Raw genomic sequence first — 15,192 nt, 5'->3', positions numbered from 1 at the left:
TCATGATTAGACTTGAAAAAAGCCCAACTGAAACTATTTCAGCATTCCTGTGAGTGGAAATTCTCTTAATTTGTCATCCCTTCTGAGAATGGTTTCTAAGCAACATCGGTAACATAGATTATGTCAAGCAAACTAGACAAAGCAAGGCCAAGTAGGCAAAGATAAGAAAAATGGCCAAAGGTGCCAGCCTCCCTGAGGGCTTGCCTCAGACACTAAAGTGACAACATGGAAGCAGAAGGGGCTAGATGATCATAACCTGCGGGTACTCTTCCTCTCACTGTCAGGGTAAGTAATCAGTGACCTGAATCTAAAAGGGGCTTGTGGATTTTGGCTGTCCGAGCACCATGGACGGCGAGGTCCTGGGAGAGGACGCGCTGCTGCGGAAGCTCAGGGACAGCCGCCGCCGCTTCCAGAGGCGCATGCAGCAGCTGATAGAGAAGTACAACCAGCTCTTCGAGGACGCCCCGGTGGTGCAGATGTCCACGCTGACCTACGAGACACCCCAGGGATTGCGAATTTGGGGAGGAAGATTAATAAAGGAAAGAAATACAGGACAAATCCAGGGCTCCCCGGTGAAGACGGACGACAGGACAGATGGACCCATGCGAATCCCAGCTGGAGGTCACGAGCTTCCCTTGCCCTGCACACAAGGTGAGGATTCAATAAGCAGTGATACTGATACAACTTTACACATCCAAGAAGATGTGGTTGCTGGTAACTTGATGCCTTCAGTGCCTTGGAGCCCATTGAAAAATGAGATAAGGAGGAAGTACTTGACACAAGTGGATATCCTGCTGCAGGATGAAGGGTGTTTGGAGTGTGCCAGTTACGGAGAGGGAAAGGACACCCGTGTGACCCTGGTCCCTTCATTGGCCTCACCCGCCAGCCCTGCCCGAGGATACTATGGTGGCATCTCTGAAGAGAGCCCCAGTGGCCCATTTCAGCCAACCTCATTGCCCAGAGAGGGTGATGCTTTGCACTCTTGCTCAGCAGGCCTGGCCCTGGTGCCGAGGGGTGATGGCATCTCCTTACAGGGAGGGACCGGTGGCAGCAGCTTCTCAAGCAGCGCATGCTCTGAGGCTGAGGACGTCTGCAATGCAACACTCAGCGATCTGTATGCGGGCATGCTACACTCCATGAGCTGCCTGCTGGGTGTGAGGCCCTCCTGCGTCATCTCCACCAAGACGTTCATCCGCCAGAACTGGAGCTCCAAGCGGAGGCCCAGGTGTAAGAGCAGAATGGACAGAACGAGCTGCAGAGGAGGCAGGCGCTCTTGGAGGAGCCCCCAGGAGAGACGTCCACCCGGCTCCAAACCTGCGAAGGACGTGGCAGTGTTAAGAGATCGCGAGAACGTACTCGATGTTTCTGGCCATAAGATGGGTTTAAAATTGGGAAGGGCTTTTTTTGAAGTAAACAAACCCCAGATCCACGCATTCGCTTCACATTGGAAGGAGCTTCCGAGAACGCCTCAGAAGGATCATTCTTCATTGACTTACTTAGACTCCAATGCAGTGTATCATCTTGATCAGGAAAATAGATTCATGACATTAAAGTGGTTGATTTCTCCTGTAAAAATAGGTTCTAGACCCAGAGTACCGCCGGGTGAGGGAGGGAATCGTTATAGGGAGATGGAAATCAGGTTTGACGAGCTTCATCAGGAATATTGCTCGAATCTTAGGAAGCAGCCCTGCCTGACTTACCTTCCCGGCTCCTCGGCTGTGGATGTGTACGGAGGTGGTCCAGCAAGCCCTGGTAGCCCCCAGGGCGTAGAAGCCCACAGGCCGAGTAGCCCTCTCCGCAGAGCAAAAGCTAAGAGGTTGAGTGAGACTTTTGAAAGCCTGGGCAAAGGATCTATCAGAGAGGGTAGCTGCCCACCAAAGAGTGATTCCTTCCCTTCGCTTTCAAAGACCACCTCCACATGTAGCCCGGGCTGCTCGGAGCAGACCTCTGACCTTGCTTGTCAAGGAAATGATCTGGGAGGATTTAGGAAGTCAGTATCACTCAACAAAGCCATTTCAGTACCCAGGGTACAACCTCCAGCCTGTGCCAGGGATCGTTACGATGACATTAAAGAAAAATTTGACAAGCTTCATCAAAAGTATTGCCAAAAATCGCTTCAGCAAACGCAGGTGCCTTTATGTACCAGAGCATCTCCAGATAAAGCAAGTGTGGGAGTTTGGTATCAAAAAGAAGACTTCTCAGGAAAATTCCATCCAGACTCTGGCTCCCAGGGCCCCCTGAACTTGTCATCGTCACCCCAGCAGAGCATTAAAAGTCCCCTCGGCTCAAACACAATTAGGGCCCCTCCATCTACAGGTTTTGCTCTCGATGCCAGCTGGGGCCATCAAGTGCCCACAAAACGACGCCGATTATCAGACCCTCAGGTGTGCAGACGGTGGGCTGGACCCTGGGATTTCTCACCTGTGGGCAGAGCCATCCCGAGGCCTGGGGAAGAGGCTGGCTCTTTACAGGTCACCTGGGAAGAGAAGAAGTGGAAAGAACAACACATCTTTCAGGATGGAAGAGAAAAGTGATTTCGTGTTAGAAAACCTCAAAGCTGAAAATCTATTGCCAAGTTATTCTGAAGCATTCCCTCTTGCCTCTCTGATTTTTGTGTATTTTTTTAAAATTCTCAAGAATATGTGACAACTTGCTTTGCTTATCTGCCCTTCAAAGCAAATTTCTATGAAATTGGTTCCGTTGAGATGACTCTCTGGGTTCTTGGAAATTATTTGAATAAAGTTGACCAATTTAAAAAATAAATAAAAAATAAAAGGGACTTGTGGTAGCTGTACCAGCCAAATGAGTGACCTGGCCTTGCCTTGTTTTGTGCGTTTGACAAATTATGGAGGTGAGCAGAGAAAAACGTGGAGAAAACTTATTTGATTAGACAATGAGTCAAAGCATGGACCCGGTATTTTTATGAAATATCAGTGCATAATATCTCTGAGTGGCAAGGCTGCCTAACTCTCTGTGGTACCTTTGTGGAAATTTGGGAGTTTTACCCCAGAAAGGAAAATGAAGTAGTGTTTATCTTTTCCCCACAGGCTGTGCTGGCTGGTATTATTCTGAGCAATGTCCTACCCTACCTTGAAACCATTTACAACTTACCCAATCTGTGGAGGCAGAACCAATATGACTGTGTGAGTGTAGATGTCCTGGGTGGGGTGGGAAGGACGGAGGGGAAGCCTGCAGAGAGGGGAAGAGAACAAACGAAAGAGATCAACCGGAAGGCACTGGCAGATGCCTAGTACTCTCTGATGCCTAGTACTCTACTTTTGCTTTAAACAGGGAGTCAAGGTTATTGGTGCATGGAAATACCCATTCCAACTATGCAAAGTTAAATAAAATGCAATTAATTAAGTAGCTGCAGTTACATACAGATCTAGTAAAAAGGGTTTATCATACATCACGTATTTGAATGACTTTTAATCCAGTTAATAGAAATACATTCCAGGATGGGAGACACAAATTCTAACAAGAGAAGGAGGTGTCTTTCCAGGAAGAGTAACTGATGGAGCACTCTCCTTCTCTCTAGAGCACAAAACTAGAGGACATAAAGGGGAGACAGCAAGAAATAAAAGATGAGGGATGTGATACAATGAGAGGAGAAGCACCCAGAAGAGGCAAAGAGATGGGAAGAGGGATCATTCTGGAATGCAGGTCCCTGAAAAGTTAAGAGGGGAATGTGGTCCAGTGCACAGGTAGAGCTTCTAGTCTTAGGAGGAGGGATAGCCCTTCCAAGAGACCTGGAGAGAACAGGGGAAGGTTGAGTGCAGATACTAACAAGTGGTAGGTGGAGGGGGAAGTAAATACTTAAGGGAGTTTCAGCCTATCTTCTTTTTTTAATTTTTATTAGAGTATTATTGATTTACAATGTTGTGTTAGTTTCAGGTATACAGCAAAGTGAATCAGTTATACATATATCCACTCTTTTTAAGATTCTTCTCCCGTATAGGCCATTACAGAGTATTGAGTAGAGTTCCCTGTGCTACAGCAGGTTCTTATTAGTTATCTATTTTGTATATAGTAGTGTGTATATGTCAATCCCAGTCTTCCAATTTATCCCTCCCCCCTCAGCCTATCTTCTTTGTGAAAATAAAGTCAACATCACCTGCTGAGAGTGATGGAGAAGGTGGTGGGATAGGAGCTTGAATAGATTCCCAATAACTATCATAGCTCTTAAAATAGCAACCACTAATTTGGTGAGTGTTCTGGGTTGCTTTACAAATAATATTTCTAATCTCAATAAATTCTATAAATTAGATACTATTATTCCTATTTTTCACACGAGGAAACTGAAGTTTTAAGAGAGAATTAAAGAGAGAAGTGACCAAGGATGCATAAAAGAATTGCTAGGTAGCCCTTGGACCCAATCATTTGTGATGGTATCAGTTCATATGGCTGTGGAATTTGTTCTCTAAATCCTAGGTGTTGGGAGAGAAAGGGTAAAGGTGAGTTGAGATAGAGGACGTGTGATTTTCTCAATTCTGCTTGTTATCACGGTCTTCCTTTTCCCTTCTTCCTCTTTTCCATAAGCTCATTTGGATGGTGACGTTCATATCTGCAATTTTACTGGGACTGGACATGGGATTACTTGTTTCAGTAGCTTTTACCTTCTTCATCATCACTGTTCAGTCACACAGGTACTTTGTCTCAGGTAATAGGAGGTGGGCCATGGCAAGGTAAGGCAACTGTGACCTAAAGGCAAATGCATTTACTTTCAGAACTAAGATTCTCCTCCTGGGTCAGATCCCTAACACCAATATTTATAGAAGCTTCCATGACTATCAGGAGGTAAGAATCCAGATCAGTCCCACTCCTTTGCCCAAAGGATGGGGTGGACCAGGCCTGCTGCCTAGTTTTTCTACAAAACCCCTTTGCTCCTGTCTGCTGCACTGCAGATATGCATTTACAAAGGTGGGGAAAGAGATGCAGCCAGTTAAGGATAATTTTAAAATGTACTTTGGGGGAGGAAGGCCAAGGAAAAGAGAGGTGTGAGGAAATGGAGGGGAAAAGAAGAAAGCAGGAAAAGCACATGATGAAAATGGGAGGAAGGAATTTGCTAGATCTTGCTTCTTATAAAGAATACAGATTCTCCAGGAGGTTTTAAGGATTATTTTTTCTTAGTCCATAAAAGAGCTGAAATATTTCCCTCAAGTTTACATTTATTTGTCTTGCAGGTTACAAACATTCCAGGGGTGAAGATCTTCCAGTGCTGCAACTCCATTACATTTGTCAATGTTCACTACCTAAAGCGCAAGCTGTTAGAGGGGGTGAAGGCTTTCCTCCCCAGCCTCTCTCTACCTGCTCCTCTCCCCTTCCCCGAGTATTCTCCCCTCCCCCACTCACCATCCGTATGAGACCCCCTCATATGTCTTTCAGGTTGAAATGGTAAAGGTGCCTCTTACAGAAGAAGAAATGTACAGCCTGTTTAATCAAAATGAAGATGGCCCCCAGCAAGGAAAGCTTTGTTGGTGTTTCTGCAACTGTGATGAACCGGAGCCACCGCCCAGGGTTAGAAACATGTCTTCTTTTCTGCATTTTTCTCCACATTTTATAAAAAAGAAGTGCACTAGTAGTTTTTTTTTAAAAAAAAAAAGAAAGAAAAGAAAAGAAAATCTAAACCCCCTCAGGGATTTTAACTCTTAGACGAACCATGAGTAATTGGAAATCAAAGATTTCTACTCAGAAATGGAGACACGGGTTCCCTTTCAGGTTCAGATCTTGCCCTGAAAGTAGGAGGCAGGGGGAGATGTCCTGACTCCTGATTCCCTTCTCAATGGCCAGCAACTTATCTGAGCACAGAGTACAGTCTGCCTGTTGACGTTGTCAGTAGTTCCCTGGTTGTCCCTGTTTCCTTGACTTTTATCTTAGCTCCCTGGCTATCTATTTCTGAAAACAAGTGACTTAAAGATTGTTTTCTAACTGCAGCAGGGTCAAGGGCAGGCAGGGTCAAGGTGGCTGGGGTTCCCAAGGATCTGTCAGAGTCTCCTGATGTCTGCCTGTGACCCGGGAAATGATGATGTGGGGTGGAGGGCAGATAAGCAGACATGGGGATTTTACAGAGTCTGAAGATTATTTTAGCAGATGAGTTGTAGCGCTCATTAATTTCCAACTCAGATTTGGTCTAAATATTTCCTTTCCCCAGGGCAGGGCTGTTCATTTCCAGCTTCAAGGCCTTTCATCCACACAAACACCCTGGAGGAGCAGCTCTATCTACACACACACACAAGAACACCTCCCATCCCCCTCATCACCTACAATACCAAGCACTCACTCTCATTGCCATACACTCGAATGGAGCATAGGCTCTACTGAGCTCCTGGAAAATACCAACTTCCCTGCCAAGAGGACTGCTCTACTACTAGAACTAACACTATCTCTAATTTTTATTTTGTATCCACACTGCACTGAATATTGTAGACAGTATTTACAGGACATCAGAAAATACATTTTAGAGTATAATATGATGTAGTATTTATTGATCTCATACTGTGTGCCCAGAACTATGACACTATGAAAAAGGAAAATAAATTTTTAGGGGCCTCTGTCTCCAGGTAGTTCTTTTTTCTTTTTCTCTTTAATTGTGGTATAAAATGCATAACATAAAATCTATCATCTTAACCATTTTTAAGTGTACAGTTCAATAGTGTTAAATATATTCACATTGTCATGCAATCATTACGACCATCTACCTCCAGAACTTTTTTATCTCGCAAAACTGGAACTCTGACCCATTAAACAACTCCCCATTTCCTCCTCCTCCCAGCCCCTGGCAACCACTATTATACTTTCTGTTTCTGTGACTTTGACTCTTCCAGATGCCTCATATAAGTGGAATCATACAGTATTTGTCTTTTTGCAATTGGCTTATTTCACATAGCATAATATCCTCAAGGTTCATCCAGGTTGTTCTTTTTTTTTTTAATTTTTTCATGGAAAAATTTGAACATATACAAGAGTAGAGACAAGTATAATGAGCCTCTATGTACTCACCATCTACTTTAAGATTTATCACCTCGTATTCAATCTTATTTCATCTATATCCCTACCCACTTACAGCCCCTCAAAATCACAGGATTATTTTGAAGCAATTTATGGAATTTTAATTCAAACTGGGGAGGATTTTCTGGCAGTCCAGTGGTTAAGACTTGGTGCTTTCACTGCTGTGGGCCTGGGTTCAATCCCTGGTCAGGGAACTAAGATCCCACAAGCTGTGCAGTGCAGCCAAAAAAAAAAAAAGAAAAGAAAAATCAAACTGGGGAAACAGCTCTCTATTAATGTGACATTTAAGGCTATTATTGTATTTATCCATCCAAAAATATACATTTTTTTCACATCTCTGAAATTTAGATGCATTGTACAATTGATGGCATTATTATAGTTTAATTTGCAGTGTTTTGTTTGTTTCCTGACAGTACAAAAAGTAATGGTGCATCTTAAAACTGATGAAATAAGATGGTAAACCATACCATGCAGTATTGTTATGTTCTAAATCGTGTGTTTATATTCTAACCACTCTAAGACTTCAGTTAAAGAGATTGGCATGAACTCAAAAAGGCAGGGAAACTTCACGGTAGTAATGGACTTAAGCTGGGCAGGAGAGAGAAATTTGGATTTACGTCAGGTAGGAAAAAGAAGGACTCCCAGTCCATGAATAGGCTTGAACAAAGACACTGAGATAGAAATAAGCATGGGATCCTCAGAGTAAGAGGCTTGGCCTGGGCAGTAAGTTCAGGCAGACCCGGCGGGAGTGGATTGTGAAAGCTCTTGAAAGAGTATAGAGTAGACAGAGAGAAAGGGGAGGCTCTCAGAGGTTTCTTCTGCCTGAAGGACCTTGTATCTCCCCAACACTGAGCCAGTGCTCAGCTGTCCCCCAAAGGCCTGGCCTCAGTGACTGTCAAGGCTTGGGGAGCACCTCTCTCCTTTGAACTGTAATATTATCATTTGTCCACACCACTTTTTTTTTAGCAATACAATATATACTACCTTGTTAGTTTTAATCTTTACTTTTTTTTTCTATTTTTAAATAGAAAAGCAACAAGCAACAATGTTGCTTGTTGTTCACAAGCAACATTATTAGAACAACAGATTTTTCTTAAAGAAACATCACCCCAAAGTATACCACTCTAGCAAATGAACTCTTCATTTTCCCACATGCCTTACAGTTCTTGTCCATTTAGGTTGTTATTCATCCTTTAAATGGACACGTGCCCCCTCCCCAGGTAGAATCTGGTCCCTGTGACTGCAGAGTCAGCATTCACATCTTTCATGCCATTGTATTCCCGGTGCTTGGTCCTGTCCTTAAGCGACATAGGCCTATTAGGAGCATGAAAGGAGTGAAAGGTAAAGACAGCCACACTCAAGTACCTTTTGTCTCCTTAAGGAAATGTGACAGAAGACAGTTTCATTGATAAAAGAAGGAGGTGTTGAGAAAAGGGACTGATGGAAGAAATACTTCAAAGTTCTAGTAGGTGCGGGAGACTAATTAGAATCCAGGGATGAGGGAAAGGAATAAATCAAAGACGATTTAAAGTCTGGCTCACTAAGACAATGATAATGTCACTGACGCGCGTGGGGATGTTGGGAGGGGTGGCTCTGAGTGGTGAGGATCAGGAAAGATGAACGTGGTTTTAGTCACAAGCTGGAAGCGACGGTGAGATATCTAAGGAAAAAAGGTATAATGCATAGTCTGCGGAGTTTTCCAAGAGAGAGGGAAGTGAGTTAGTAGATAGAAACAGCATAGTTTCAAATGCTTCCAGGCTTGTTTGAGTCTTATCATAGTCCTCCCCTAACTCTGTCATCCCAGGTTGTTTACACAGAACGATTTGAAAGTAAAAGGGACCTCGACTCATCGTCCTCCATTAACCTGGTCCGCTGCTCACGTTTCAAAATCATGGACACAAGCCAGACTATGTCCGATGACCAAGTACCGTACATAACATCTTCCACATCCCAGAGAAATCCAAACTACAAGGAGGTGGAGAAAGTTTGGCTTTCTGATGACCCCTCTAGGAGCATGTCGATCACACTCCCTGATGCTTCTGAAACTCAGGTTGGGGGTAGAACACTCCTGCCTTACTCGACTTCATCTCTTCTACCCAGCATCCACACCATCATCCTGGACTTCTCCATGGTACATCTTGTGGATGCACAGGCTTTGGTCGCACTAAGACAGGTAAGTACTAAGGAGGTTTTCACAAGAACCCTGATCCCCTCCTACCACCACCATCCCAGCCCTGATCCTGATTGAATCCTGTTAGTCACTGGTTAGCTGCTCTGTGACTCCTAGGCCACTAGGAACTTGAGCACCAAAGACAGTTTAAGGTCAACCAGAATAAAAAGAAAATGAAGCAACTCTGATTTACTAAACTAGGGTTGGTTCCCTAACCATGGCATATTATTTCTCAAGGACTGAAAGATAAGAAACTCTTAACACCATTGAAACAGCAATCTGTGCCACACCCAGCAACTCCCAGCGTATCCTGGGAGTTAGCTACAAAAAATGTCAAGGAATAGGTTCAAATGCTACAGAAGAAAGTTCACAAGGAATTCTCCACTATTCAGCTGCTCTAAAAGGCACCCAGGTTTGAAGAAGTTGTGATGAAATGACACCCCAAGCATGGGGCCGCCCGGTCCGGTACCTGTAAGGATCTTCCCTAGTTCCTTCTTCATTGCCTGCATCTTTGGGTGAAAAGGGCAGGAAAGATTTTTCCTTCAAAGCTATGTTCCCTGAGTCCTGGCTTCTCTCCCACTTTCTGGTTTCTCAGACAGATTTCATTTCTCTCCTTCTTGTATATGGAAGTTTAGGTGCACAACTAACCATATTGGCTTTATTGTTTAATGTCTCTTAAGTATGAGACATTAAAGACATATTTAATGTCTCAGTGTCTTTTTTTTCGAGCCAGCTTATCTCAGTTTTTAGTCCTCTATCTCACTCTTGCTCCTGTTGGCGATGGCTCAGGTTTACACATCCTGAACCCACTCGCTTCCTGGCTCTAACTGCACCCACATTTTTTTTTAAATTTATTTAATTAATTTATTTTTGATGGCATTGGGTCTTTGTTGCTGTGCGCGGGCTTTCTCTAGCTGCGGCGAGCAGGGGCTACTCTTCGTTGTGGTGCGTGGGCTTCTCATTGCAGTGGCTTCTCTTGTTGCGGACGGGCTCTAGGCACGCGGGCTTCAGTAGTTGTGGCACAGGCTCTAGAGCGCAGGCCCAGTAGTTACGGCGCACGGCCTTAGTTGCTCAGTGGCATTTGGGATCTTCCCGGACCAGGGCTTGAACCCATGTCCCCTGCATTGGCAGGTGATTCTTAACCACTGTCCGTCCCCCACCCCCCCACCTTTTTTTGAGATATGCTCCTTTGGCTGACTTTCCTTCTTGTATCCTCAGATTCCATTTTAACAAAATATTTATAAATATTTTATCCTATGTCTTATTCCTAAGTGAATATGATTCTGTCTTAAGTGAGTCCAGCTCCTCTTTGGTCTAAGGCAATAGGAAGCTTGTCATAGCAGAAAGAACTCTGATTGGTGGTCTGTGGATGTGTGCTTTGTCCTGGCTTTACTACCACTCACTGTCCATCAGACCCGAGGTAACTTAATAAATTGCACTTGGTTTCCTCATCTATAAAATGAGAGGCTTAGAAGAGATTTACATTAAGGTCTTTCCCATCCATGAGACCCTCTCCCCACCAACACCCCACCCCCTCTCCATTTGCAGGCTCAAATATACTTGATAATGTCTTATCTTTGGGACTTTTCCATCTTAGGTTGTACTACTGGGCTGTGTTCTCTTCTCCCAGTCTTACACTGTAGCTGTAGTTTTAGATTTCATTGACTACACTATCGAATGCCTCTTACATGCCAGACTGAGTTGAGCACATTTATATACACTATCTCGTTTAGTTCTCACAACAGCCCCGAGAGACAAGCCATATTTCCCCCTAAGAGTCCTGTGCTCGCAGCTAGGAAGGGGCCTGCCCGGCACTGGAACTTAAAGCCTCTGACATTATATCACTCTTCCCCCTGTTCTGTAGTATAATTGGGCCATCCTTTCCTCTCTCCTCTCATCTTCCATTTTTTGGAGGCATCATATGTTCTGGTCCGTGGCATAACCCTTCCATCAACCTGGCCTACGTTGATGACTTTCTGCTCCAGCCCCATCATTGAGGCAATGTCCGGCACCTTAACTTTGCAGGCTTCAGAGATCCACGGTACACCCTCACACTTTAAAAAGGCAGGTTTCCCCCCAGGTGTCTGGCTCTGTGTGTGTTCGGGTTTGGTTTGTAGCTTCTGTGGCCAGAGCATTTGAGAAGAATGATTTCTTTGACACCGGCATCACCAAGGCCCAGCTGTTCCTCACCCTCCACGACGCTGTGCTGTTTGCTTTGTTGTATCCCACCTTGTTGGAGGAAGTCATTATGTTTTGTGTACTTTATAATTGAAAACTTGAACCCACTAAGAAAAATCCCAGTAGTTGTTCTTATTAGAGACAACCACTCCATTTAAGCTTCTTCTTAATTCACGATATTTCTATCTCCCATTGCTTGTCATTTAGAGTGTGTCTATAGTGGCTCTTTACCAAATAACTTTATGATTTACTGTATGATCAAGAATGACTTTCTTGTTTCCCCTTGGTAGTGAAAGAAGTAGAGTCTGTGTTTTGTTTCTTTTGACACTCCAACTTAGTGCCCAGGTTTGGAACCTGTTGAGTCTTAGAGTATTAAGGTGAATGGTGACTTCTTTTGAATTGAACGTTAAGATTTATAGCTCCAGAGCATATATATATATATATATATATATATATATATGCCATATATATATATATGCCATATATATATATGCCATATATATATATATATATATAGGCTGAAGTATATACTTGGGGTCAGTGTCTGATGTTTTACTAAATTCAAATACAACTCTGCAGAGCAGCACTGAATATGATCCTCAGGGTTCCTGAATACCTTTCCCAACTATATCACTTGACCATCTCTGGGCCACATTTTGCCACCTCTGCTTAGTGGACTCCAGAGAGAAGGAGGTCACGTGCAAACACTAAGCAATAATACCAAGGTATAATTGTTCATGAGGCCCGTCCAGTGTGTCCCCATCACACCTGTGCCTGTGTCTATCCTAGCACTGTCCTCATGTGAACATTTGTCTCTTTATGTGAACTGTTTCCCCACTTAAGGCCATGGGCAACCCTCCCTCTCACTCCCCACCCAAGACCATCTGACTCTCTTTTGTATTCTGGCACTTTAGGCATTTCTTGGCATAAAGCAGTTCACTCATCAAATGTTTACAGAGCTGAATGGGGTGGGGATGCAAAGGTACATAGTGAATGACCAAAGAAGTTTTAAAACTCAGCTAATTAAAAGGCCCTTTCCTCTACTGAGCGTGAAGATCTCTAAAACTGGCTTACTCTCTCCCCACAGATGTTCAGTGCTTTCCAAAACGCAAACATCTTGGTGCTCATTGCAGGGTGTCACTGTGAGTATCTTTCATCTTATGAAGAGGGCTGTGTTTTGTATCCTGGATCCTCTCCTCCCCAGATGTCTGACCCTGTGTGTGTTCCCGGTTTGGTTTGTAGCTTCTGTGATCAGGGCACTTGAGAAGAATGATTTCTTTGACACTGGCATCACCAAGGCCCAGCTGTTCCTCACCCTCCATGATGCTGTGCTATTTGCTTTGTCAAGGAGGTTGCCAGAGTCCTCCGAGTTAAATGTGGACGAATTGGAGACAGTGATACAAGGAGCCTACTCAGAAACAGACAAGGTTGGATGATGTGAAGCATCGGGGTGGGGAGTGGTATGGTGGTGAGGTGGGAGGAGACACCTAATCAGATAGAGATGAGCAACGTCCAGGAAAGGTTTTTGAGTGTGGCTGTCCCAGAATTTGAAATGTTGAAAGGTTCCCTTACCAGTTGGTAAATAGCAATAAACCTGAGTCCCAGGTTCCCACACTGCCATGGCATCTGGGTGTCATTCAGGATCCTTTCCCAACTGAAGAGGGGTTACCCAACCCAGCAGAGGACTCAAGGATCTTTTTACAGCAGGCTTGGTTAGTGCCAGTGCCATACCAATTAATAAATATTTTAAATATCTCCCTTAGCTATCCCTTTAGAATCCCCCCCCACCACCATCCTTGGGATGGATAATAAAACTGATGAACTAGCAGACGTAAAGATCTGCCAGTCTAACTCTATGGCTAGAGCAAAAGGTGGGGACTATAGACAGAGATAAAGCTAAAGAAGATAGCAGGAGGCCAGGCCATGAAGGGCCTGCTGAGGATTACATTAGGGGGTTGGAAAGACAAGTAAAATCAAGAAGACAATATGTCCAGGAATGCTGACCAGACCATTGTTATTTAAATGGTTGACCATGAAATCCAGGCTGGCTACAAAAACTAGAGAAATTGGAAGTTATGGATTGATTGAGCCTGAAGCATGGTAAGTAACTGAGGAACCAGAGGGTGCAAAGAAGATGAAAAGCAAATTTAGGCCAGAAATATTTTCTACTTTGCCAGGAACCCATGCTTTCTGGTACCTTAAGTCCTACTGTATTCTGAAATTCCTTGACTGTTCAAAAATTAAATCTAATTGGGAAGTTTTAACCCATCTAATTGTGTGTATTTCAGAAAGAAGAATCAAAACATAAAATGAGTAGCCATCTTATAGAAGCCCCCAGAAGTAAAAGTCCAGCCTTCATACTCCAGGACCCAATAACAGAGGAGGAATCAGAGCTAGACTTTGATCTGTATCCCATGCAGGAGTCAGAACAAGAGACTGGGTTAGATCCAGACCTAGACCTGGATCACGAGATGGAGCCTGAGTCAGAGCTGGAGCCTGAATCTGAGCTGGATCCAGAGACAGAGACCAAGCCTGGGTCCACATCCAGGCCAAGCTCTCAGCAGCAGTACTAGCCTCTGTATCAGTTTATAACTCCCCAGTCCCCACCTCAGACTCAGCCTAGGACACAGTCAGTAGAGAGTAGGCATCAGCTTATGAATTCACTTACATCCCAGAGCAACGCCAGTGAGGATACCTTGTAGATGAGCTAGGAATAAGGGGTCAGATTTCCTCAGCAAATCCTCCCCACCCAAATGGGGCCACTTGGTCTGGAGATGCAGGCTAGTTACAAACTAGCAGTACTTGCTTTGGAACTCCTCCATCTGTTGGCCTTCCTCCTTCCTCAGCGCTGGGATCACACTCCCAGATCACAATACTAAACACCAAGAATTATCTCTGAATTCCTTATCCAGGTTCACTTCGTTTCACCTTCAGCAGATGTTCCACTGAAGGATTTCCTTCTTCACACCCCTCACCTCTGTGCTTTTTTTTTTTTTAAGACCATCTCTAACTTATTCCTCTCATCTGTGTTCCCCTTTCTCTAAAGAGATGAGGCGCAAATAAAATACATAACTCTAGTTACATTTGGACCCTTCCTGCATCTTCTACCTTTTCTGTATTCTGTATGCCGAAGGAACTGTCAGGTGGAAGAAATCCCAGAAGTAGGTAGATACAGTGGGGAAGAGATGAGCATGAAAAAGAAAAACTGCGTAGCATTTGTACTTCATATGTTATCTTCACTGCACTGCTGCAGTGGGAAATAGGGGGTAAATAGGTTAAGTTAGGCCAGGCTGGGACTTCCCTGGTGGTCCAGTGGTTAAGACTCTGCGCTTCCAGTGCAGGGGGTGTGGGTTTGATCCCTGGTCGGGGAACTGAGATCCCAAATGTCGTGCAGTGCGGCAAAAAAAAAAAAAAAAAAAAGTTAGGCCAGCCTGTGAAGGCTTGTAATACAAAGAACTGTTAGGCTAAAAGCACTTTTGCCGTCACTCCAAGGTCAGGATCTTATCCTGACAGTGTTTCAGAAGGCCAATAAGCTGTACCATCCAATGAGAATGTTAGCTCTATAGAACTCCCCCTGGTCTTCACATTCATATTCACTGTTGCTTCTTTCTTATAGGTTTTTAAGATCCAGGCAATCTAGGATCTGTACTCTTGGTGGACCAAACAGTTAAAATCTGTGACAGACACCAACCCCTTAGGAATTGGAAAAGTCAATCAAATCACTAGTTTGGTCCACATTTAAAAAAAGTTTTAAAAATTTAAAAAAATTTCCCCTCCTCCATTAAAAAAAATCTAGTATTAAGGTACAACCTGAAGAGAAATATAAACCCCTGGGC

General features: G+C 44.1%; 2 protein-coding genes across 2 annotated transcripts in view; both read left to right on the top strand.

The window, feature by feature from the left end:
* Positions 1-13,929, top strand: part of SLC26A8 (solute carrier family 26 member 8) — a gene marked incomplete at its 3' end in the record, with an annotated part of 71,761 nt that extends 57,832 nt beyond the window's left edge. The window contains exons 12-20 of the mRNA XM_082847554.1: positions 3,048-3,143; positions 4,540-4,646; positions 4,728-4,797; positions 5,184-5,276; positions 5,386-5,517; positions 8,813-9,181; positions 12,444-12,498; positions 12,599-12,783; positions 13,645-13,929. Coding sequence (XP_082703680.1) covers positions 3,048-3,143; positions 4,540-4,646; positions 4,728-4,797; positions 5,184-5,276; positions 5,386-5,517; positions 8,813-9,181; positions 12,444-12,498; positions 12,599-12,783; positions 13,645-13,929 — 1,392 coding nt within the window. The remainder of the gene's footprint in view (positions 1-3,047; positions 3,144-4,539; positions 4,647-4,727; positions 4,798-5,183; positions 5,277-5,385; positions 5,518-8,812; positions 9,182-12,443; positions 12,499-12,598; positions 12,784-13,644) is intronic.
* Positions 345-2,534, top strand: LOC309967075 (Holliday junction recognition protein-like; the record flags this gene model as incomplete). Its single annotated transcript, XM_082847555.1, has 1 exon — positions 345-2,534. The coding sequence occupies one exon, from the start codon at positions 345-347 to the stop codon at positions 2,532-2,534; it is 2,190 nt and encodes a 729-aa protein (XP_082703681.1).
* Positions 13,930-15,192: the final 1,263 nt, after the last annotated feature.

This window comes from Leucopleurus acutus (assembly GCF_964270905.1).
Source record: "Leucopleurus acutus genome assembly, chromosome: 10".
In the NCBI taxonomy this organism is placed as follows: domain Eukaryota; kingdom Metazoa; phylum Chordata; class Mammalia; order Artiodactyla; family Delphinidae; genus Leucopleurus; species Leucopleurus acutus.
Note: the sequence above shows the minus strand (reverse complement) of the source record. Positions and strands in the feature narration are given on the sequence as shown.